Source organism: Pituophis catenifer, unplaced genomic scaffold, assembly GCF_029215685.1.
Source record: "Pituophis catenifer annectens isolate HBS135680 unplaced genomic scaffold, rPitCat1.0.hap2 SCAF_8, whole genome shotgun sequence".
NCBI lineage: Eukaryota > Metazoa > Chordata > Lepidosauria > Squamata > Colubridae > Pituophis > Pituophis catenifer.
In genome coordinates, this window is record NW_027256888.1 from 9,711,658 (window position 1) to 9,735,668 (window position 24,011).

Sequence of the window (24,011 nt, forward strand, 5' to 3'; positions counted from 1 at the left end):
TTGATTTATTTTTGTAGATCAAAACAAAATAACCAACCCCCCCAAAAAAAGGTCAAAAAAACCACCTTTGATTAAACAAAAAATGATAAAAGATATACCGTATTTTTCAGAGTATAAGATGCACCCTTTTTCCCCCAAAAAGAGGGTGAACATCTGGGTGCGTCTTATACTCCGAATGTAGCCCCACCCAGCTTCTCAAACGGAGGTTTCAGAAGCTGAAAAAAGCATCAGAAAAGAAGCTTCAGAAAAGAAGCCCCCAAACAGAGCTTCAGAGGCTTTTTTTCCGAAGCTGTTTCGGAGGCTTTCAGAGGCAAGAAAATAAATTTTTTTCTGAAATGGAGTTTCAGAAGTTTCAGAGGCAGAAAAAAAAAAAAAAAGCAAGGCACAGAGCTCACAACCAAGGAACCTGTTGCTAAAATTCACCTCTGGGAACAGCTGATTGGGGGTATTCTGGGAGGCCGATCCACCCACCAATAAGTTTTTTTCTTATTTTCCTCCCCAAAAACTAAGTTTTTTGTTTTTTGTTTTTGCTTTGATTTATATGCCGTCCTTCTCCGGAGATTCAGGGCGGCTTACAATGCGTTAAGCAATAGCCTTCATACTTTTGTATATTTATACAAAGTCAGCTTATTGCCCCCACAATCTGGGTCCTCATTTCACCTACCTTTGAAAGGATGGAAGGCTGAGTCAACCTTGAGCCTGGTGGGATTTGAACTTGCAGTAATTGCAGGCAGCAGATGTTAATAACAGTGCATTAGTCCACTGCGCTACCAAGGCTCTACCAAGTTGCATCTTATACTCCGGTGCATCTTATACTCCGAAAAAATACAGTAGTTCCATCAGGAAAAAATAAATGCCTGAAGTCCAACCAACTATTGATTAATTATATTTACAGTTGTCAGATTGGTACGGAGGTACCAATTAGCCTCTCCTAAGGCTAGAACTGTGTTGGCTTGGTTTCAGTCCTATTGTATCTCCATTATCATGACTATCATTATCATGACTATCATGACTATATATGTCTTAGGGTTGTACCTCATCACAAAACTCATTCCAGATTTTAATCCAGACAAGCTCGGGTTCAGATAAATGCTATATCCAGCTCTGTAGTTCAGTTGTTCAAAAAGAAAATGTAATGTGGAGTTTTAGAATGCTCCCATTTGGAGTTCTAGCAAAAGAAGTTATTTGTACTTCTTGTTGTCTCTGCTACAAGGTATTGTCCTGAAAGATGGGAACCAACGGCTCACCATACGAAGAGTGAGAAAGGAAGATGAAGGTCTTTACATGTGCCACGCCTGCAATGTCCTAGGTTGTACAAAGGCAGCTGCCTTTTTTGAAGTGGAAGGTTGGTAGCACTATGCATTTCCAGGCTGATGTTGGAAAGTCTTACTTTCTGTGCCGATCCTCCTTAGAATTGTGTTATCTCTGCTGGTTAACTCCTTAGAATTATGTTAACGCTGTTAATGCAAGTCCAGATGCTTCTAGATTAATTGATAGTGAGGTAAAAACAGAGCTGAGGAGAAGCCTGCCAAATCTGGGGCCATACAGGAAGTCCAGAAGCTGGATGGCAGCCCATAGGAGAAGTGCCAAAATCTAAATGGAAGAGAAAACCTTGGAACTTAGGAGGGATGTGGATTCTACTGTCAGGCATGAAAGACCAAATTCACACATGAAGGTTCAATAAAACTGATTTATTACTAAAAGTTTATGCATAGGAATCTTCTCAACTAATGGTTGGCATCTGCTTAGAGTTAGAAGAAAGGGAAGTTAGACTTAATTTTGTCGTGGCAGTGTAGGGATTTTTACCCTTTACAGGTTCTGCCAGATAGATAGATAGATAGATAGATAGATAGATAGATAGATAGATAGATAGATAGATAGACAGACAGACAGACAGACAGACAGACAGACAGACAGACAGACAGACAGATACCCTGTTTTCCCCAAAATAAGACATCCCCTGATAATAAGCCCAATCGGGCTTTTGAGCACATGGCAATAAGGCCAAGCACTTATTTCAGGGTTCAAAAAAATATAAGGCAGGGTCTTATTTTTGGGGAAACACGTTAGATAGATAGATAGATAAATAGATAGATAGATAGATAGATAGATAGATAGATAGATAGATAGATAGATTGATTGATTGATTGATTTAGAAGATTCTCCCTCCCTCCCTCTCTCTCTCTCTCTCTCTCTCTCTCTCTCTCTCTCTATATATATATATATATATATATATATATATATAGAGAGAGAGAGAGAGAGAGAGAGAGAGAGAGAGAGACAGAGACAGAGACAGAGACAGAGACAGACAGATACAGAGAGAGAAACAGAAACAGACAGATAGACAGAAAGACAGACACAGACACACACACACACACACACACACACACACACACACACACACACACAGATAGACAGACAGACACACAGAGAGACAGACAGACAGACTCGGAAATTATCTAAATGTAGTATATATACTTCATTTAGATAATTTCTGAATAGCTCTTTTAATTTGAGCCAAGTATCAATCAGAATAACAGAATACGAGAGTTGGAAGAGTCCCTGGAAGTCTTCTAATCCAACCCCCTGCTCAGGCAGGAGACCCTATGCCAGGAGTCAGCAACCTGTGGCTCTGGAGCTACGTGTGGCTCTTTCTCCCCTCTGCTGCGGCTCCCTGTCACTCAAAAAAAAATGGCGTCACAACTGCCAATGTGCGACACCTGCCGGCACATGATTTATTGAGCTTTTCAACCCCTGGTAGGCCAACCATGGATAAATCCAAGAAAAGAAAAGTTTCAGAAGAAAACAGAATGTTTAATTCAACTACATATGCTAGTTTTGTGTAGTCAGGGTTTTGTGGCTCCCGGTGTTTTCTTTTCTGTGGGAAATGGGTCCAAATGGCTCTTTGAGTGTTTAAGGTTGCAGACTCCTGCCCTGTACCATTTCAGACAAATGGTTGTCCAATCTCTGCTTAAAAACAGCATTCTTGGAGCACGTGGCCATGCAAACATTATACGGTACCTGTCTTCAGCTTTTTAAAGCAGCTGCATCTTTCTTGAGAATTGCAAAAGGTCCTGCAACTAACATGTGGTCCTAGGAAAAGATACAGCTGCTTGAAAGAGTTTCAGATGAGTAAACTATTCATGCCCCCCTGCATGCTGCAAAACACTATTCTGGCACTCAATGCACAGCTCTGTGATCTCATGTTAATATGTTTAAATATCAAAACACTATTTCCCTATACCGTTTTTTCAAAAGTACTGCTTCAGTGTCACAAGCTTCTTTTTTTTTTTAAAAAAAAAAAACACGTCAGAGTTACATCCTGTTATTCTTACAATCTCCAGCCTGTGATGGATGTGTTGTGCTAAGCAACTTCTATTGTTGGATGAAAAATGTCTGTAAATAATCCTTTGTGCAAATATATAACACCAGTTATTTAACAAATAAGATTTGTTTCCTCAGAATCTAGCATGTTTTCTTTCCTTTTTTTAGTGGAAACAACTGAAGCTTTATTCTCTGCCTCTCTGATCTCTCTCTTCCTCCCCTGCCCCCCTCTCTCCCTCTCTCTGTTTCTCTGTCTGTCTTTCTGTCTGCCTGTCTTGTTCTCTCTTTCCCCCTCTCTCCCTCTCTCTGTTTCTCTGTCTGTCTGTCTTGCTCTCAGTCTCTATGTCTCTCTTTCCCTCTCTGTTTCTCTGTCTGTCTGTCTTGTACTTTGTTTCTCTCCCTCTCTCTGTTTCTCTGTCTTTCTGTCTTTCTGTCTGCCTGTCTTGTTCTCTCTCTTTCCCTCTCTCCCTCTCTCTGTTTCTCTGTCTGTCTTGCTCTCAGTCTCTATGTCTCTCTTTTCCTCTCTGTTTCTCTGTCTGTCTGTCTTGTACTTTGTTTCTCTCCCTCTCTCTGTTTCTCTGTCTTTCTGTCTTTCTGTCTGCCTGTCTTGTTCTCCCTCTCTCTGTTTCTCTGTCTGTCTGTCTTGCTCTCAGTCTCTATGTCTCTCTTTCCCTCTCTGTTTCTCTGTCTGTCTGTCTTGTACTCTGTTTCTCTCCCTCTCTCTGTTTCTCTGTCTTTCTGTCTTTCTGTCTGCCTGTCTTGTTCTCTCTCTTTCCCTCTCTCCCTCTCTCTGTTTCTCTGTCTTTCTGTCTTTCTGTCTGCCTGTCTTGTTCTCTCTCTCCCCCTCTCTCCCTCTCTCTGTTTCTCTGTCTGTCTGTCTTGCTCTCAGTCTCTATGTCTCTCTTTCCCTCTCTGTTTCTCTGTCTGTCTGTCTTGTACTCTGTTTCTCTCCCTCTCTCTGTTTCTCTGTCTTTCTGTCTTTCTGTCTGCCTGTCTTGTTCTCTCTCTTTCCCTCTCTCCCTCTCTCTGTTTCTCTGTCTTTCTGTCTTTCTGTCTGCCTGTCTTGTTCTCCCTCTCTCCCTCTCTCTGTTTCTCTGTCTGTCTGTCTTGCTCTCAGTCTCTATGTCTCTCTTTCCCTCTCTGTTTCTCTGTCTGTCTGTCTTGTACTCTGTTTCTCTCCCTCTCTCTGTTTCTCTGTCTTTCTGTCTGCCTGTCTTGTTCTCTCTATTGACGCGTTTTTGGTTCTTAGGCATTCTAAAAACATACTAGAAGAGAATTTGCGTGTGCTGTTGAGTCCATGTGTCTATCCTAATCTCTAACTTCATATGGGATGAACGACAGGGTTTCCTTCATTTATCCCTATCTGCCTTCTCAAGTGGTTTTGGAAACATAAATCCCAGAAGACCTATTGACTAAGATGAGAGGCTTGAAATCCCACAAATTTGGAGGAAGGCCAATTGTGTCCCCTCTGTTGGTTAGACCCCTTCTACTGTAATCCCCTTCTACTGTAGCTGACTTTCTCCATTCACCTTCATAAAATTAGTCTTTCTCATACAGTTGACTTATCATCATCTAAGCCTGATTATACTTTCTATTTACTCTTTCATTTCATGATGAAATGATCCATTTCTAGCTCCCTGGCATTTTCCATCAGCTTGGATCTCTCCTTGATATGTATTCATTACTAAACTGTCACATTTTTTTTTCTGGAGTTGCGCCTATCTTAAGCGAGCTGAAAGATTCAGGCCAACTGAAAAACCTACAATTGTTTTAAATGGGACAATTTTTTTTTTAATTTGATTTATATGCCACCCTTCTCCGGAGACTCAGGGCGGCTTACAAGGCGTTAAGCAATAGCCTTCATACTTTTGTATATTTTATACAAAGTCAGCTTATTGCCCCCACAAACTGGGTCCTCATTTAACCTACCTTAGAAAGGATGGAAGGCTGAGTCAACCTTGAGCCTGGTAAGATTCGAACCTGCAGAAATTGCAGGCAGCTGTGTTAATAACAGGGTGCATTAAACCACTGTACTACCAAGGCTCTTCAACATTGGTTTTCATTTGTTTGGCCTTATCACTAGGTCACTATTGATGCCATAGCTACGTCAATCAGAGATAGGCTTCACATACTGTAGGAACCAGTTCGCCCCGTACCGGAAGTGTGTGTGGCATCACAGAACATGGCAATTCGCTCATGCGCGCCGTCCACATATGCGTGCGACATCAAACAACACAGCAATTCACATGCCCTGTCCGCGCATGCGTGCGGTGTGAAAAAACACAGCGATATAGGATGGGGTTGTGCCCATATAGCGGGTGGACGGGCCCATCTGCAGGTTGACACTACCGGAATACCACCTCTGACGTGAATCTAAATCTCTGGCTTATATTAGAATAGTGAAGAAGAATTGATCATATGTTTACCGGGACAGTATGGTAATCAATATTTGTGCTCAGTATTTGTGTGGTACAGGGACGCGGTGGCTCAGTGGCTAAGACGCTGAGCTTGTCGATCGAAAGGTCGGCGGTTCAGCGGTTTGAACCCCTAGTGCCGCGTAACGGGGTGAGCTCCCTTTACTTGTCGCAGCTTCTGCCAACCTAGCAGTTCGAAAGCACGTAAAAAATGCAAGTAGAAAAATAGGCACCACCTTTGGTGGGAAAGTAACAGCGTTCCGTGCGCCTTTGGCGTTTAGTCGTGCCGGCCACATGACCACGGAATTGTCATCAGATAGCGCTGGCTCTTCGGCTTAGAAACGGAGATGAGCACCGCCCCCTAGAGTCAGGAACGACTAGCACATATGCACAAGGGGAACCTTTACCTTTACCTTATTTGTGTGGTACAGGAAGTGATGATGGTTATGTGATGGTTGCATTTTGTTCTGAGGAAAAATATATTTTCTTGACAGGTTTTTTTTTTTTGCTGCCGTAGACTTGTTAGGTGTCGGGCATCTAAAGTTTTTCTTTCTTGGACAAGAGTGCCCTTTAAGTATTTCAGCGGATGGCCGATCCCAAAAGGCTTTGCAACTTATCAATGAATCATTTCATTGTTTCTTCCCAGGGACTGATGAGAAAACAAACCTTGAGCTCATTATTCTTGTCGGAACAGCGATCATTGCCATGTTCTTCTGGGTGCTCCTCGTAATCATCCTGCGGACTGTGAAACGGGTAATGAAATCAACTCTCCCCCGCTGCCCTGTTGGCATTACTCTTGCATAACAAATGAAACCTGATGGCCTTACTTTTGTCTGCTTCTCAGCTTTGTCTTGAAATCAACAGAGGCTTCCCCCCCCCCCACTCCCCTTCTTGGGGCATCACATTCCTGCAGAACATGGAAGGCATCCAAATATTTTGCTTTTAATTGGTGGGGAAAGGGGAAAAAAAAGGCCTCCCCCCCGCCCAGATATTAATAAAGCAAGTTATTAAGGATGGTTGATGGGTATGTGCCTTATATGGAGCAGTTATGGGAAACAATATTCTTGCATTTCTGGAAACAAAGAAAAGAAAACTTAACAAGTCTTAACCATTCTAGCAAAGGTGAGAGAGGGCAGATGACTCAATACAGGTAGTCCTCGACTTATAACAGCTCACTTAGTGACCGTTTGAAGTTACAGCGGCACTGAAAAACGGGACTTATGTCTGTTTTTCATACTTACAACCATTGCAGCATCTCCATGGGCATGTTTGTTTATTTATTTATTTATTTATTTATTTATTTATTTATTTATTTATTTATTTATTTATTCATTCATTCATTCATTCATTCATTCATTCATTCATTCATTCATTTATTTATTTATTGGTTCAATTTATATGCCGCCCTTCTCCGGAGACTCAGGGCGGCTTACAATGCGTTAAGCAATAGCCTTCATATTTTTGTATATACCTGCTTAGTAGGGCTTTTTGGCTCCCCCTAAGCGGTGTTCTTTTTATACAAAGTCAGTTTATTGCCCCCACAATCTGGGTCCTCATTTTACCTACCTCGAAAGGATGGAAGGCTGAGTCAACCTTGAGCTTGGTGAGATTCGAACTTGCAGTAATTGCAGGCAGCTGGTGTTACTTAACAGCACTTTAGTCTGCTGCGCCACCAAGGCTCTTTAAATGTGATTTACATTTGGATGCTTGACAACCGATTCACATCTACGACGGTTGAAGAATCCCAGGGTCATGTGATCCCCTTTTGCAACCCTTCCGCCAAGCAAAGTGTTCTGTCCCCGTCTCACACACGCACACAAACAGATATCCAGGGGTTAAATAAAACTGGCAGACAACAAATTCTTTCGATAAGAGGATTGGCAGCAACCCAGTAGCTGCTTGCCAAGAACTTTACCCATAAAGGGAGGGGTTGTTCCTCCGACAGATAAAGCCAATCAAAATGCACACAGTTCAAGAATTGTCAAGTCCAGTCCATATTAAATCCAAGGCAGATATTGTTGTTGCAAAGATACAATGTGACTCGCTAGTAGTTAGTTTTGTCCGTCACAGAGTCTGAATGGCTACCTCACCCCCTTATATCCCCTGTGGGGTGTGGTCCAGTGACTCAGCTTAATCTCTGGCACGCCTCCTTTTCTGCTGTGTGCGCTTGTCTCTCCGAAGCTGGCGTGGATCCAGCCAAGACTTATCTCCGTCACTGTCCGACTGTGAGGAGATACCTGGCTCCTGGCCAATCTCTTCTCCCTTGGGAGACACCTGAGGCATTGCCAGAGAGGAGGGTCCTGGAGAGGGAAGCCTGGCCAACTCCTCTCCTTCATGTTCGGAGCCTTCTCCCTCCGATAAGTCGGCCTCGGGGGTCGGGGTCACAACACAAAGTCAAAGGGGAGTCATTGTTAACAACCATTTAACAACCATTTAACAACCATTTTACCAATGGAAGAACCACAGTGATTCACGCAACAAACTGCGGCGAGAAAAGTCGTAAAATGGGGCAAGACTCACTTAGCAACCTAAATTCTGGGCTCAATTGTGGTCGTAAGTTGAGGACAACCTGTAATAAGCATAAGCTACAATTGTTGATGTTGTGTTCCTTTCAGGCCAATGGAGGAGAACTGAAAACTGGCTACCTGTCTATCATCATGGATCCTGATGAAGTCCCTATGGATGAGCAGTGTGAACGTCTCGCTTACGATGCCAATAGATGGGAATTCCCTCGGGATAGGCTGAAACTAGGTGTGTTCTCTCCCAACAGACCAATATGTCCTGATAGCCATTAAATTAGAATTTTTTTTGGGGGGGAGGTTGGATATAGGGATATAGGGGGAATCACAATATACTTAGGAAGTTATCCTATTTGTGCTTGAAATCTCCACTGGGAAAATTCTTTTTTTTTTTTAAAAAAAAAAAAAAGTTTTTTATTTTTTATAAAAATGTCAAATCAATGCATGTAGCATCTGGGCACCATACATTCCAATACAAACAAAACTGATCAGATTAAACATTATTATTACATTCAATCAACTTATGAAATTCCCATAACAATATACATCTATATTAGGTTACAGTCTATCATTATTCCATTATTCCACCTATTTCTCATTATTACTTTCATTTTATCAAATACAAACGTAATACATTAATATTCCCTTTATTTTTATCTCTTACTCTAGCTTTTAATCATATCACCCTGTGTTAAAAAGCTTTTTCTTTCTTTCCTGTCTAACTTCTAATCATGTCACCTGCCTACAACAAGCGAGAAAGAGAAAAAGAATAGAGAGGGAGAGATAGGGAAATACAATTCAAAACAACAACCGAGAACACGAATCATCCCTCCATCATCTCTTGCCTGCTTTATACTTTAATTTCTATACTTTAAAAAAAGAGAGGGGTAGAAGGAAAAGTAAGTCAAAACAACAATAAAGAAACAAAAAGAAATCATCTACCCATCATCTCTTGCCCGCTTTGATACTTCAACTGCTATGCTTAAATGCAGAGAATATGTTGGCATTTCTAAGACTACAGAGTAAATGTGTAGACATTGTAGATTGTTTATAGGGCTGCGTTTCAGGGTATTCTTTGTCAACGGGTTCGTGTTTGAGTTTCCCAGGGGGGTTCATGGGTTTTAATTAGCATTGGAAGCCAGCCAGGTCTCATCTTTTAGTTGGGGGGAGGTCATCAGGCAGTCAAAGAGGCGTGTGGCAGAATACAGCAAAAGACCGGGCACATCATCCGTAATTTCCACCATTTCTGAGTGGTGAAGTCACTGGTAGTATGTGTATAGCGGTGAAATCTCAGCTAGGCCACACGCCAGAGAATGGGCCAAAGCTGTGGCTGTTGGAATCTGTATATTAATAGTGTCATCGTTAGCCATAAAAATGCTACTTAATAATAAAAGAAACTCTCAAGAAAACCAGAATTACATGCCTTTGACACAGAGTGGCCCAAAAGTAGTCAGATTTATGTAGTTGGCAGCCGCCTCCTCCTTCACCTCCTTCTCCTCCTCCTCTTTCTCCTCCTCCTTCTTCTCCTTCTCCTCTTTCTCCTCCTCCTCCTCTTTCTCCTTCTCTTTCTCCTTCTCCTCTTTCTCCTCCTCTTTCTCCTTCTCCTCTTTCTCCTCCTCCTCTTTCTCCTCCTCCTCCTCCTTGTTCTCCTCCTCCTCCTTCTCCTCCTCCTCCTCCTTCTCCTCCTTCTCCTCCTCTTTCTCCTTCTTCTCCTTCTCCTTCTTCACCTCCTCCTCTTTCTCCTCCACCTTCTTCTCCTTCTCCTCTTTCTCCTCCTCCTCCTCTTTCTCCTCCTCTTTCTCCTTCTCCTCTTTCTCCTCCTCCTCCTCCTCCTCCTCTTTCTCCTTCTCCTCTTTCTCCTCCTCTTTCTCCTCCTCCTCCTCCTCTTTCTCCTCCTCCTCCTCCTTGTTCTCCTCCTCCTCCTCCTCCTCTTTCTCCTCCTCTTTCTCCTTCTCCTCTTTCTCCTCCTCCTCTTTCTCCTCCTCCTCCTTGTTCTCCTCCTCCTCCTTCTCCTCCTCCTCCTCCTCCTCCTTCTCCTCCTCTTTCTCCTCCTCCTCCTTTTTCTCCTTCTCCTCCTTCACCTCCTCCTCTTTCTCCTCCTCTTTCTCCTCCTCCTTCTTCTCCTTCTCCTCCTTTACCTCCTCCTCTTTCTCCTCCACCTTCTTCTCTTTCTCTTCTTTCTCCTCCTCCTCCTCTTTCTCCTCCTCCTCCTCTTTCTCCTCCTCCTCTTTCTCCTCCTCCTCTTTCTCCTCCTCCTCCTCCTTGTTCTCCTCCTCCTCCTTCTCCTCCTCCTCCTCCTTCTCCTCCTTCTCCTCCTCTTTCTCCTTCTTCTCCTTCTCCTTCTTCATCTCCTCCTCTTTCTCCTCCACCTTCTTCTCCTTCTCCTCTTTCTCCTCCTCCTCCTCTTTCTCCTCCTCTTTCTCCTTCTCCTCTTTCTCCTCCTCCTCCTCCTCCTCCTCTTTCTCCTTCTCCTCTTTCTCCTCCTCTTTCTCCTCCTCCTCCTCCTCTTTCTCCTCCTCCTCCTCCTTGTTCTCCTCCTCCTCCTCCTCCTCTTTCTCCTCCTCTTTCTCCTTCTCCTCTTTCTCCTCCTCTTTCTCCTCCTCCTTCTTCTCCTTCTCCTCCTTTACCTCCTCCTCTTTCTCCTCCACCTTCTTCTCTTTCTCTTCTTTCTCCTCCTCCTCCTCTTTCTCCTCCTCCTCCTCCTCCTCTTTCTCCTTCTCCTCTTTCTCCTTTTTCTCCTCCTTCTCCTCTTTCTCCTCCTCTTTCTCCTCCTCCTCCTCCTCTTTCTCCTCCTTCTCCTCTTTCTCCTCCTCCTCCTCCTCCTCTTTCTCCTTCTCCTCTTTCTCCTTTTTCTCCTCCTTCTCCTCTTTCTCCTCCTCTTTCTCCTCCTCCTCCTCCTCTTTCTCCTCCTTCTCCTCTTTCTCCTCCTCCTCCTCTTTCTCCTCCTTCTTCTCCTTCTCCTTCTTCACCTCCTCCTCTTTCTCCTCCACCTTCTTCTCCTTCTCCTCTGTCTCCTCCTCCTCCTCTTTCTCCTCCTCTTTCTCCTTCTCTTCTTTCTCCTCTTCTTCCTCCTCCTCCTCCTCCTCCTCTTTCTCCTCCTTTTTCCTCCTCCTCCTCTTCCTCCTCCTCCTCCTCCTCTTTCTCCTCCTTCTCCTCCTCCTCCTCTTTCTCCTCCTCTTTCTTCTTCTCTTCTTTCTCCTTTTTCTCCTCCTCCTCCTTCTCCTCCTCTTTTTCCTCCTCCTCCTCCTCCTCTTTCTTCTCCTCCTCCTTCTCCTTTCTCCTCCTCTTTCTCCTCCACCTTCTTCTCCTTCTCCTCCTCCTCCTCCTCCTCCTCTTTCTCCTCCTCTTTCTCCTTCTCCTCTTTCTCCTCCTCCTTGTTCTCCTCCTCCTCCTTCTCCTCCTCCTCCTCCTCCTCCTTCTCCTCCTCTTTCTCCTTCTCCTCTGTCTCCTCCTCCTCCTCTTTCTCCTCCTCCTTGTTCTCCTCCTCCTCCTTCTCCTCCTCCTCCTCCTCCTCCTTCTCCTCCTCTTTCTCCTTCTCCTCTGTCTCCTCCTCCTCCTCCTTCTCCTCCTCTTTCTCCTTCTCCTCTGTCTCCTCCTCCTCCTCTTTCTCCTCCTCTTTCTCCTTCTCTTCTTTCTCCTCTTCCTCCTCCTCCTCCTCCTCCTCTTTCTCCTCCTCTTTCTCCTCTTCCTCCTCCTCCTCCTCCTCCTCTTTCTCCTCCTTTTTCCTCCTCCTCCTCTTTCTCCTCCTCCTCCTCCTCTTTCTCCTCCTTCTCCTCCTCCTCCTCTTTCTCCTCCTCTTTCTTCTTCTCTTCTTTCTCCTTTTTCTCCTCCTCCTCCTTCTCCTCCTCTTTTTCCTCCTCCTCCTCCTCCTCTTTCTTCTCCTTCTCCTCCTTCTCCTTTCTCCTCCTCTTTCTCCTTCTCCTCTTTCTCCTCCTCCTCGTCCTCTTTCTCCTCCTCTTTCTTCTTCTCTTCTTTCTCCTTTTTCTCCTCCTCCTCCTTCTCCTCCTCTTTTTCCTCCTCCTCCTCCTCCTCTTTCTTCTCCTTCTCCTCCTTCTCCTTTCTCCTCCTCTTTCTCCTTCTCCTCTTTCTCCTCCTCCTCGTCCTCTTTCTCCTCCTCCTTCTTCTCCTTCTCCTTCTCCTCTTTCTCCTCCTCTTTTTCTCCTCCTCCTCTTTCTCCTCCTCCTCCTCCTCTTTCTCCTTCTTCTCCTCCTCCTCCTCTTTCTTCTCCTCCTCCTCCTCCTCCTCCTCCTCCTCCTCTTTCTCCTCCTCTTTTTCCTTCTCCTCTTTCTCCTCCTCCTCCTCCTCTTTCTCCTCCTCCTTCTTCTCCTTCTCCTCCTCCTACTCTTCTGAGAAAACATAGTTGCCTTTTGAAAAAAAACCACCTTTCAGACAATTATGGTCTGGATGACTGAGAATGTCCGTAGATTGGGCTAAGGGAATTGATCAGGATATTTGTAGCTCCCATTTTGCTTCAGCTACAAATGCACTTAATGGTCAAGTAACCCCAGTGTCAGTTCCCTGATGCCTCTTGGCTAACTTCACAGGAATGTTAAAATGTTAGAATCAAAATCAACTAGGATAGCATTCTCAGGTTGACTCCTTCCTACTTCCACATTTTTTTTAAATGGAATGGAATGGGTAAATTTCTTTCCTGCCATTTGGGGATAAATATCCCTTTTTTTTTCTTTTTCCTATGTATTCAGGAAAGCCACTTGGTCGAGGAGCGTTTGGTCAAGTGATTGAAGCTGACGCATTTGGAATTGACAAAACGACTACTTGTAGCACTGTAGCAGTCAAAATGCTTAAAGGTAAGGATCAAGAATCTACACTGACTAGATGGCTCAGTGGCTAAGACATTGAGCTTGTCGATCAGAAAGGTCGGCAGTTCGGCGGTTTGAATCCCTAGCACAGGTCTCCTGCGTGAGCAGGGGGTTGGACTAGATGACCTCCAAGGTCCCTTCCAACTCAGTTAACTGCTCACTCCAGGAGTTCGATTCTGAATGGCTCAAGGATGACTCAGCCTTCCATCCTTCCGAGGTGGGTAAAATGAGGACCCAAATTGTTGGGGGCAATATGCTGACTCTGTAAACTGCTTAAAGAGGGCTGTAAAGCACTGGGAAGTGGTATATAAGTCTAAATGCTATTGCTATTACTGCTATTATCTATGTGCCTTTTGTTTTGCAGAGGGTGCAACGCACAGTGAACATCGGGCCTTGATGTCTGAACTCAAAATTCTTATTCATATTGGCCATCATCTCAATGTAGTCAACCTACTTGGAGCTTGCACCAAGCCAGGAGGTCAGTGTTGCTACTTAAGAACATCTCTCATCTATTTTAGATAGAGCGTTAACTGATTTCGCTCTGAATGGATGAATGAATGGATTGACATGACAACTCGTCTTGTAGACCTCTCTTGGAGTTCAGCAATGAGGAGGAAAAAAAGATACAAAACTAAGCAGAAATATTTTAACAGAAAACCTATAGAGAATTAGTCAATGGGGCAGGTTGATGACTGCGTAAATACTCTTGAGTCTTCCTATCTGAATTCTGTCTGATGACCTACTTCTCTTTTAACGTTAAACATACTTTGGTATGTGTTTACGATCTGCCCTTTTTATCTCACTGTACTTTCTTCAGGTCCACTCATGGTGATTGTGGAATACTGCAAGTTTGGAAATTTGTCTGTCTACTTAAGAAGCAAGCGAAATGATTTTGTTCCGTACAAGGTGAGGTTTCAGAACTTGGAGAGCCATTCACCGTATTCATGATGAGCTTTGTTGAACATTGTGTGATATAGAGGTTGAGCAAGTGGGACAAGAATAGAAGATTCAGGTTCTGGTCAGCCATCAGCCACCGATCTTCCATGGATGACTTTGTGGCCACCATTCTCTTCTTCTACTTTTGTTAAGTCCTTTTCATACCTAGTGAGCAATTGGACCAGGGGTGGGCTTCTGGAGGTTCGCAGGGGTTCGGGAGAACCTCTAGCTAAGATTCTGTGCAGTTCGGAGAACCCCCAAATTCCACTCCTGGCTGGCCCTGCCCACCCCATCCCACCCCTCCCAGGAGTCCCCACGCAGCCCATTTTGGATGCAGGTAAGTGCAGGGCGTGCGTGGAGCCTCAGGGAGGGTGAAAAACAGGCCTACTGGAAGTTCGGGAAAGCCAGAAATGGGCCCGTTTCCAGCCTCCAGAGGGCCTCCGGAGCCCAGGGAGGGCAAAACCACCTCTCCCATGGTGCAGCAGCCTGACTAGTCCACACCCACCATGACCACGCCCACCCTGCAACTGGGCAGAGAACCCCTTGCAAAATTTTTGAAGCCCACCCCTGAATTGGACTCCTATTCTTTTCTCAGTACACAATTAACATTTCAACATGAAGCCGTTGACTAATCAGGATACAGTCTGGGGCCTTTGCCAATGTTATTCAGTTACAATAGCATTTGCTTCCTTGAGGCTCTCTGTCTCATGTTACTCAATGGTCTCAAGTCAGCTACGTTGGTTATCACTAAGAGTTTAATCCATGTAAAGCTCAGACATAAATGCCTGAGCAGAGCCACCCACAAGCGTTTTGCTACCTGAGGTAAAAAAACAAAACAAAATGGCAGCCTTCCATGTAAACAAGATATCTAGCTAAGCATCTAATCTTACTTCAGCATTGATAATGGAAGAGTGTCATCTGGGCTTAAAACCAGGGGTTGGCTGCTGGGGGTTCGCAGGGGTTCGGGAGAACCTCTAGCTAAGATTCTGTGCAATTCGGAGGACCCCCACATCCCACTCCTGGCTGGCCCCTCCCATCCAGCCCCTCCCAGGAGTCCCCACATGGCCCGTTTTAGATGCAGGTAAGAGCAGGGCATGCACGGAGGCTTGGGGAGGGCGAAAAATGGGCCTACCAAAAGTTCGGGAACGCCAGAAACGGGCCTCTTTCTGGTCTCCAGAGTGTCAGCGTTCCAAATTAGGCTCTCTTCCAGCGCTGACATAACAAGATGAACTTTTACCTAGTTTTGTATGTACAGATAGTGTTTCCTGGGAGACGAGGATGGGGGCTACATTCCTGTGAAAAGAACGTGCCGGGAGGTAGAGATGGATCTGCATGATGGCCAATGGGACATTGGGGTTGGAGAGCGGAAGAGGAGGGGGTTGGAAGGAGGGGCCAGTTTGGCTGTCTGTCAGGTTTCGGTGCTATCTTGAATAAACTTCATTCTCAAACGCAAACTCTAATGAATCACTTTTATTTTAAGAATAGCCGAGTCCGACATTCCTGATTTCATTTTGCAGCCAAACTGGCCCCTCCTTCCAACCCCCTCCTCTTCCGCTCTCCAACCCCAATGTCCCATTGGCCATCATGCAGATCCATCTCTACCTCCCGGCACGTTCTTTTCACAGGAATGTAGCCCCCATCCTCGTCTCCCAGGAAACACTATCTGTACATACAAAACTAGGTAAAAGTTCATCTTGTTATGTCAGCGCTGGAAGAGAGCCTAATTTGGAACGCTGACACAGAGGGCCTCCGGAGCCTGGAGAGGCTGTTTTCGCCCTCCTGGAGGCTTGAGGAAAGTCTCATGAGCCTGGGGAGGGCAAAAACTGTCCCCCCTGCCATGGTGCAGGAGGCCAACTAGGCCACGCCCACCATGGCCATGCCCACCCAGCAACCGGGCAAAGAACCACTTCCTAAAATTTTTGAAGCCCACCCCTGCTTAAAACAGTTGAAGGCAAGGGCACCCAAGTTTGGTCAAGCTAAGAGTTATATCAACAGCATTTCTGGGGATGAACCGCTAAAAAAAGGAAGACCACGTTAGAATGTGGGGTAACAATGATATTCATTAAAGGAAGGATGACGATGACATAGATTAACCAGCGATGTGGAATCTTTGCACGCGTGAAGCAAATACTGTATATAAAGTAAAACAGCAAAATAGGTGCTATCTTTTTCGCCATATTTTCTTGCATCTCCTGTTATATAGCTTCCATTATTTTTCAGCAGCTGTGGGGTTGCACCCTCCTTTTTCTTGCCATCACCGAGAATGTTAAAAATTTGATGGCCTTCATTGTTTCCTTACTTCTTTTAACCATAGAGCAATAATACCAGATCTGGGCGAGGACACAGTGACTTCTCTGCAGACCTAAAGAAACGCTTGGATAGCATTGCAAGCAGTCAGAGCTCAGCGAGTTCAGGTTTTGGCGAGGAGCGATCCCTCAGTGAAGTGGAAGAAGGAGAAAGTGAGATTTGCCATAATTTTTTAAGCAAATGTTACGACCGAGGTTGAAATGAATAATAAAATACAGTAGTGGCCAAAATTGTGGAAACCTTTTGGGAAAAGTGTATTTTTCCCAAGAGGTTTCCACAATTTTGGCCACTACTGTATATGAAATAAAACCCTCTATACACCCAAATAATCTGAAGAAATCAAGAATTAATTTCTGTGAGAAAGAAACCTTCAAGGGCTAATTAGTAAGAGTGTTAATATTAATTGGTATTTCTTTAGCTTCACCATCCATGGTCAGATGTTCCCAGGGTATTCATTCACTGCTCATATCTCACTAATCCACAAATGAGGTTTTTCTTAAAATCCTGTTATACAACAAATAAAGGTATTTGTCAACTAGACAAAGGTATTTCCCATGAAAGATATTCCACTCTGTTAATTCAACTGATGAAGGGTAGATACCTCCCTCAACAGTTTCCATGGAAAATATTTCATCATCACCATGCGTATTATAATTTTAACTATATTTCTCAGGATGTGCTGTAGAGTATATTGTTGTTAGTTGCAAAGTCGTTTCTGACCCATCGCAACCCCATGGACAACGTTCTTTCAGGCCTTCCTGTCCTCTACCATCCCCCGGAGTCCATTTAAGCTCACGCTGACTGCTTCAGTGACTCCATCCAGCCACTTCATTCTCTGCCGTCCCTTTCTTCTTTTGCCCTCAATCGTTCCCAGCATTAGGCTCTTCTCCAGTGAGCCCTTCCTTCTCATTAGGTGGCCAAAGTATTTGAGTTTCATCGTCAGGATCCGGCCTTCTAAAGAGCAGTCAGGGTTGATGTCCTCTAGGACTGACCTGTTGGATGGCCTTGCAGTCCAAGGAACTTGCAGGAGTCTTCTCCAGCACCATAGTTCAAAGGCCTCAATTGTTTGGCACTCAGCCTTCCTTATGGTCTAACTTTCACAGCCATACATGCTACTGTCCATGGGGTTTTCATGGCAAAGATACTGGAGTTAGTTGCCATTTTCTTCTCCAGTGGTCACATTTTGTCAAAGCTCTCTGCTATGACCTGTCCATCTTGGCATAGCTCATAGCTTCATTGGGCTACGCAATCCCCTTCACCATGACAAGGCAGTGAACCATGAAGGGAGCTGTGGAGTATGCATTGTGTATAAATTCGTTTTTCATTTCTTTGCAGCAACATCAGAAGATCCTTGCAAAGCTTCTCTGAGCCTAGAGGACCTCATCTGCTACAGCTTCCAGGTGGCTCGGGGGATGGAATTCCTGGCGTCCCGGAAAGTAAGGAATTTCTTGTAGGGAAATGACACTTGTGGAATGACGACATCCTTCAGGAAATAATTGTAATAAGTTTGAGGCTTGGGGGAAGGAAACTGTAATGTTTGCGTTCATTCCAGACTTCAGAGCATTATTGAGCTTCAGCTATTGATACTCCTAAGTGCTTTGGTAAAGGTATCAGCACTTGTGAATTCACCAACAACATTGAAATACGAGCTGGAAGCTGCCTGTCCCAGGGGTCCCCGACCTTTTGGACCTCAGGGACCAGTAAATTCATAATTTTAAATCCTGCGGACCACTAATATGATCTGCCTAATGACCCGCTGTGTGGGCGTGGCTAGGTGGTCATGTGACTGAGTGGGCGTGGTCAACTCAATGTCACTCACGTCGAGGGGCACCTCGCCAGTCTCTACTCACCCCTCCCCTCCCAGCCATTCCTCGCTTCCTTGCCCGGGCTCCTTAGGGCCCCAACAGGAAGCAGTTGTTGGAGCTAAGCAGCCACCATGAGAAAGAGTTGGCAAAACAGATACCTTAGTTCAAATTGGATCTGACCGAGAAGGAAGCTCAGTAGAAGCACCTCACTGAGGACTACAAGCATAGGCTTTCCAAGCAGAGGGAAGATCTGCGGAAGTGCAAGACCAGGCACCAGTGCCTGGAGGCTCAGCGGGCTGAGATGGTCAGCCAGTTCTAGGCCATGATGTAGTCCCACTAGAACAAGGCCTTCCAGCTCTTTGCCACCAGCGGCACTTCCCTCCAGCCTTCGCCCAAAGCCCCACACCAGGAGGCTGAAGCAGACCCCAAGTCGGAATTTCTGCCCCCCTCTGACCGGCACAAAAAGACCCCAAAGGGGGAGACTCTCTGCAGCAACACAAACATTCATTGCATGTATCTGTCCCAGGAGCCGTAGTTTGAGGACACCTGATTTAGTGCAATATAAAAAGTGCAAATAATTTTTCTACGGACCACCAAAATTTTCTCACGGACCACCAGTGGTCCACGGACCACCAGTTGGTGACCGCTGGTCTGTCCATTTCCTTTGATTAGTTTTTTAAAATTTATTTCATGAATCTACATGAACATGTGCATATCTTGGAGTAAACCCCACAGAGGTCATGGGATGTAGAGAGAGGTGGGTTTCACTTACCATCAGTTTGCTGTGTGCATACTCACTTCGCATGCACCTCCACCTGGCCTTCCGTGCATGCGCCCAGTTTGTTTCTGTAGAGCGGGAAAAAAGTCAAGATGATGGCCATGATCGAACAATAGATAGAACAATAGAAGCCACACCTTTCATGACACATGTTAAGGAGATAGCTTAAAGACTAGGGGACAATCTTTTACTATTAAATATAAGGTCATGCAACTGAGACTTGCAGAGATTACAGCTTTTAAGATAAGGTTAGTCCTATTTTCTGGAAGAATTCAGAGAAGTGACATTGTTTATCTTGCTTCAGTGTATACACCGAGATTTGGCTGCTCGCAATATCCTTTTATCGGAGAACAACGTGGTCAAAATCTGTGATTTTGGACTGGCTCGAGATATCTACAAAGATCCAGATTATGTCAGGAAAGGAGATGTAAGTTCAGTGGTCTGAAATTTTGAGGCGTTTATTTGAAATGTTAAACCAGGACATCCTAAATCCCTAATCCCACCTCCACTTCAACGATTTGCAAACATGTTGCAATCAGTTTACTACAAGTTTTCAAGTTTTACTATGTTATAACTTTAACTTTTATGGAAGTTACTATGACAACAATGTTCTTGTTACCGATTGGTGGCATTTTAGATATGTAATATTGTTTCTTAACGATTTAGGCTAGACTACCCCTTAAATGGATGGCTCCGGAAACCATTTTTGATCGCGTATACACAATTCAAAGTGATGTATGGTCTTTTGGTGTGTTGCTGTGGGAAATATTTTCATTAGGTAAGTCAAATGTCTTTGCCGGCTAATTCTTCTCAAAGTTTAATGTTAAGACTACTGAAATGTAATCGTGTTTGTTTATTTTTAATGCAGTGTCATTGTAGATACCTATTTCTCCATCAATGTAGAACAAAAAAATGAATATTCAGTAGGCATTTAAGTATTTGGAATATGTTTATTTGTTGCTCCTTAATAAAATCCAAGACCTTCAATAAGACCCAATTATGTCTGTTAGTTTGATTGTGGTGTGGTGACCTAGAGGTTGAGCTCTCACCTCACAATCAGGAAACTGAGAGTTCGATCCTAGGTAGAGGCAGATATTTCTCTCTCTGGGCACAATGAGAATGTATCTGCTGAAGAAAACTCCTCATTGGCGACAGGAAGGGCATCCGGCCAGTTAACACTCAGCTCCATTCAGTTGTCCAGACTCCACCCTGCAAAGGATTATAGGTTTGTTAAAAGAAGATGATGATGTCTGTGAGTTTGATTCATGTTCATATTATTATGCTGATCAAATGTTCCACGGATTGTAATGGGTCCGGAACTCCTTGCCATCTAATTTTGGAGGATTCCTCTTAAAACATTACACCCCATTTTTCGGGGTGCTCTGACACCCAGGAAGCTGTTTCAAAAGATAAGGGAGTGAAGGTGTCTATTTTGTTAGATCAAGAAGTCTTTCCCTCGTAGTACAGTGGTCTAAAGCACCCCGTTATTAAGACCAGCTGCCTGCAATTACTGCAGGTTCGAATCTTACCAGGCTCAAGGTTGACTCAGCCTTCCATCCTTTCTAAGGTAGGTTAAATGAGGACCCAGTTTGTGAGGGCAATAAGCTGACTTTGTATAAATATACAAAAGGATGAAGGCTATTGCTTAACGCACTGTAAGCCGCCCTGAGTCTCTGGAGAAGGGCGGCATATAAATCAAATAAAAAAATAAAAAAATATATTGGACCATGATGATAAATTATTGCACTTTTTATATGCTATTACAGGACTCCTGTATTTTGGTTGGAAAATGTATAGCAAAACAATATCCAGATATTTTTTAAAAAAATTAATGTTGTCACATTGGATTTATTATGGATTCTTTCTATGCTGGAGATACCTATATGGTACCTATATGGTTTTCAGCCAGAAATCTGAACTCTACCAGATAACTATTAAAGTTGTCTACAAAAAACATGCATTTCCAAATTGAAAAATTCATAAAAGTTTGTTTGAATCTTAGAATGGCCTTGATCTCCAAGTCCTTCCAAATGTTTGTGGTGGAATCAGTCTGTTGTTCTAAGGGTGAAATCTACTTACCTGCACAAAAGGTAGAAAACACATTACTTCCTAGTTAAAACCAGGAAGTAATGACACCCGGGCAGGTGGGTGGAGCTTTGCTCCGCCATCGCTACCGGATCGCTGAACCACCGGCCAAGATCACTACCGGATCGGACGATCCGGTCCAATCCGGGAGCATTTCATCCCTGTGTTGTTCCCATTATTAAGCTACATTATTAAGCCCTTGATTTATTGCGGCAATTTGGACTGTAATTTTGGTTGTGAGTTTTGACACACATAAGTCAAGAAGCCCATGTGAACGGACCTGATTCTTCAATATTTTTATGGTGGTTGCTAAGCAAATCACACATAAGTCCAAGTCTTGCAAGTCATATGTAAGGACCCATTCTCCTGAATGGGCGTATTTTTCTGGCAAGTGGCAGCAAACATTCAATTTTTGGAAGGACTTGGAGATCAAGTCCACTCTGGGATTCAAACAAGCTCTTATGTTGCAAATTTTGCAATTCTTTAATGCATATTTTTGCCAGATACTGGCAAAAAAATACCAGAAATCGTAGTTATGTGACTGGGGGGTGTTGCAATCAGTCATAAATATGAGCCAGTTGCCAAGGGAAATGCGATCATGTGACTGCACAACAGTTTACAAAGACCACAAATGATTTAGGGGCTGTAAAGCATCTTTTGCAAGGCCATCATAACTCAAAACAGTTTTTAAATGAGCGGTGTTAAGTCAACTGTTTTAGAAGTCTTGACATTTTTCTGATCTTCTCCAAAAGACCCAAAGGTTTACCTGCAGAGCCTGATCTACTGTATCTTCCCGCCACCTTTGGTTGAAGTGATGTACCTGTTAAATTTGTAGCTACTTTTCATATTGGTGAAGTGTCGGTAAGCGGAACAATGAGCCCAGAATTTTAAGGCATTTTTTTTAAAAAGGAAATCTACTATTTTAGGGGCCTCGCCATACCCAGGTGTAAAAATTGATGAAGATTTCTGTAGAAGATTGAAAGAAGGAACGCGGATGAGGCCACCCGATTATACAACACCTGAAATGTAAGAACTTTCATTGCTGCAAACATGTTTTGTAGCAGAGGTTGATCATACATCCTGTCAGCGTTCCAAATTAGGCTCTCTTCCAGCGCTGACATAACAAGATGAACTTTTACCTAGTTTTGTATGTACAGATAGTGTTTCCTGGGAGACGAGGATGGGGGCTACATTCCTGTGAAAAGAACGTGCCGGGAGGTAGAGATGGATCTGCATGATGGCCAATGGGACATTGGGGTTGGAGAGCGGAAGAGGAGGGGTTGGAAGGAGGGGCCAGTTTGGCTGCAAAATGAAATCAGGAATGTCGGACTCGGCTATTCTTAAAATAAAAGTGATTCATTAGAGTTTGCGTTTGAGAATGAAGTTTATTCAAGATACCTGACACATCCATTTTGTTTCCTTCCGTGTCATTTAGGAATGCTCCAATAAAAATAAAACACATTCATTAGACGGCCATCATGGCTTTCATGTTAATGGGGTAGAAGAGCCAAAGCCAAACCAAGCAAATCTATTTTTCCCGTTCTTCCTTTATTCCTTGTAACAAAAACCATCCATAAGTAGCTGAATGGGTTTTATTCGGGGACAAATTTATTTATAGTAGATTTAATTCTCCAGGTATCAGACAATGTTGGACTGCTGGCATGGTGAACCCAAACAAAGACCGACCTTCTCAGATTTGGTGGAGAGCTTAGGGAATTTACTGCAAGCTAATGTTCACAAGGTACGGAAATGTTCTACACAGAAGTGAGTTTCACATAATTTTACAACCGGTTCGCCACACACTGAAAATGTGAGTGCACGCGCACCTTCCACGCATGTGCACGGCCTGTGCATGCGCTTTGCTCACACGCGCGGCTTGCACACATGCACGCAGCTTAGAAAACGTGGCTAAACCGGTTCAGGCAAATACCACCACTGATTCTACAGCAGGGATGGGGAACAATGTGTTCCTGCGTGGATCGTGGCTGATCCCGACGACGAGGAGGCTGGTGTGGTGTCACGCCAGCAGCCTGCGCAGCCGGCGCTCACGTCGGACAGCGAGGAGGCTGAAGAGGATGTGGTGCTAGAGGCAGAGACTCAGCCAGGACCTTCAGAACCTCCAGAGGCTCCTTCAAGTGGAGAGAGCGAAGTGGAGGAGCCTCTCCTCAATGCTTGAGCACGCAGGGCTGCCAAAAAGCAGGAGTGGCTACTCAGGAGGAGGAGGTCTCCTCGAGAGTAAGGCTTGAGGATAATTGGCCACTCCCTTAGCCTATTTAAGTCACACGCCGTTAGTAAGTTTCTTGCTGGAAACAACTTGTAATTATCATCAGAGCATTTTTGGAACAGTGTTATCATATCTTGTTTTCTGGGCTGGTTGCCAACCTTTGCCAGACTTTGGTTTATTCTTGCTACTTAATAAATTTGATAAGGACCGTTGATGTGTGTCAATATCCTCGGGAATCCAGAGCTGGGGCAGAACACAATGGCTTTTTATGACTTATGGACTTCAACTTCCAGAATTCCTAAGTCAGCCATGCTGGGCTCAGGAATTCTGGGAGTTCAAGTCCACAAGTCATAAAGGGACCATCGTTCCCCACCTCTGTTCTGTAGGCTGCCACCAACTCCCTGAATTTTTTTTCCTCATCTGCTCCACTCATTAACAATAAAAAATAAACTTATTTTTGTCTGTCTCTCACACCAGGATGGTAAAGACTATGTTGTCCTTCCCCAAGTTATGTTGCTCCATACTGAAGAAGATTCTGGACTCTCCTTGCCAACGTCACCTGTTTCCTGCAAGGAAGAAGAGGAAGTATGCGATTCTCAGTTCCCTTATGACAGCACGTCGCAAACAAGGTTTGTAATAGTGGGAGCATTCCATTGGGAGCGTTCGACAATCCCTTCCCAAGGTTGACAATTGATGTGGTGATCCTAGCAAAGATGAGAAAGGCATTTGTGTTGCTCATTATTTCAGTGCAATCTATCGCGCTAAATGGTAACACTTTGTGTCCTACTCAAGAGACGAG

The 24,011-nt window shown here is 44.3% G+C and overlaps 1 protein-coding gene across 1 annotated transcript in view; it reads left to right on the forward strand.

The window, feature by feature from the left end:
• The window catches only part of KDR (kinase insert domain receptor), a 71,222-nt gene that overhangs the window by 42,215 nt on the left and 4,996 nt on the right, over positions 1-24,011 (forward strand). Inside the window, exons 15-27 of the mRNA XM_070948939.1 lie at positions 1,214-1,345; positions 6,385-6,491; positions 8,354-8,489; positions 12,961-13,065; positions 13,442-13,555; positions 13,895-13,983; positions 16,328-16,472; positions 17,656-17,756; positions 19,208-19,330; positions 19,570-19,681; positions 21,915-22,014; positions 22,624-22,729; positions 23,690-23,841. Of these exons, the coding sequence (XP_070805040.1) occupies positions 1,214-1,345; positions 6,385-6,491; positions 8,354-8,489; positions 12,961-13,065; positions 13,442-13,555; positions 13,895-13,983; positions 16,328-16,472; positions 17,656-17,756; positions 19,208-19,330; positions 19,570-19,681; positions 21,915-22,014; positions 22,624-22,729; positions 23,690-23,841 (1,522 nt within the window). The remainder of the gene's footprint in view (positions 1-1,213; positions 1,346-6,384; positions 6,492-8,353; positions 8,490-12,960; positions 13,066-13,441; positions 13,556-13,894; positions 13,984-16,327; positions 16,473-17,655; positions 17,757-19,207; positions 19,331-19,569; positions 19,682-21,914; positions 22,015-22,623; positions 22,730-23,689; positions 23,842-24,011) is intronic.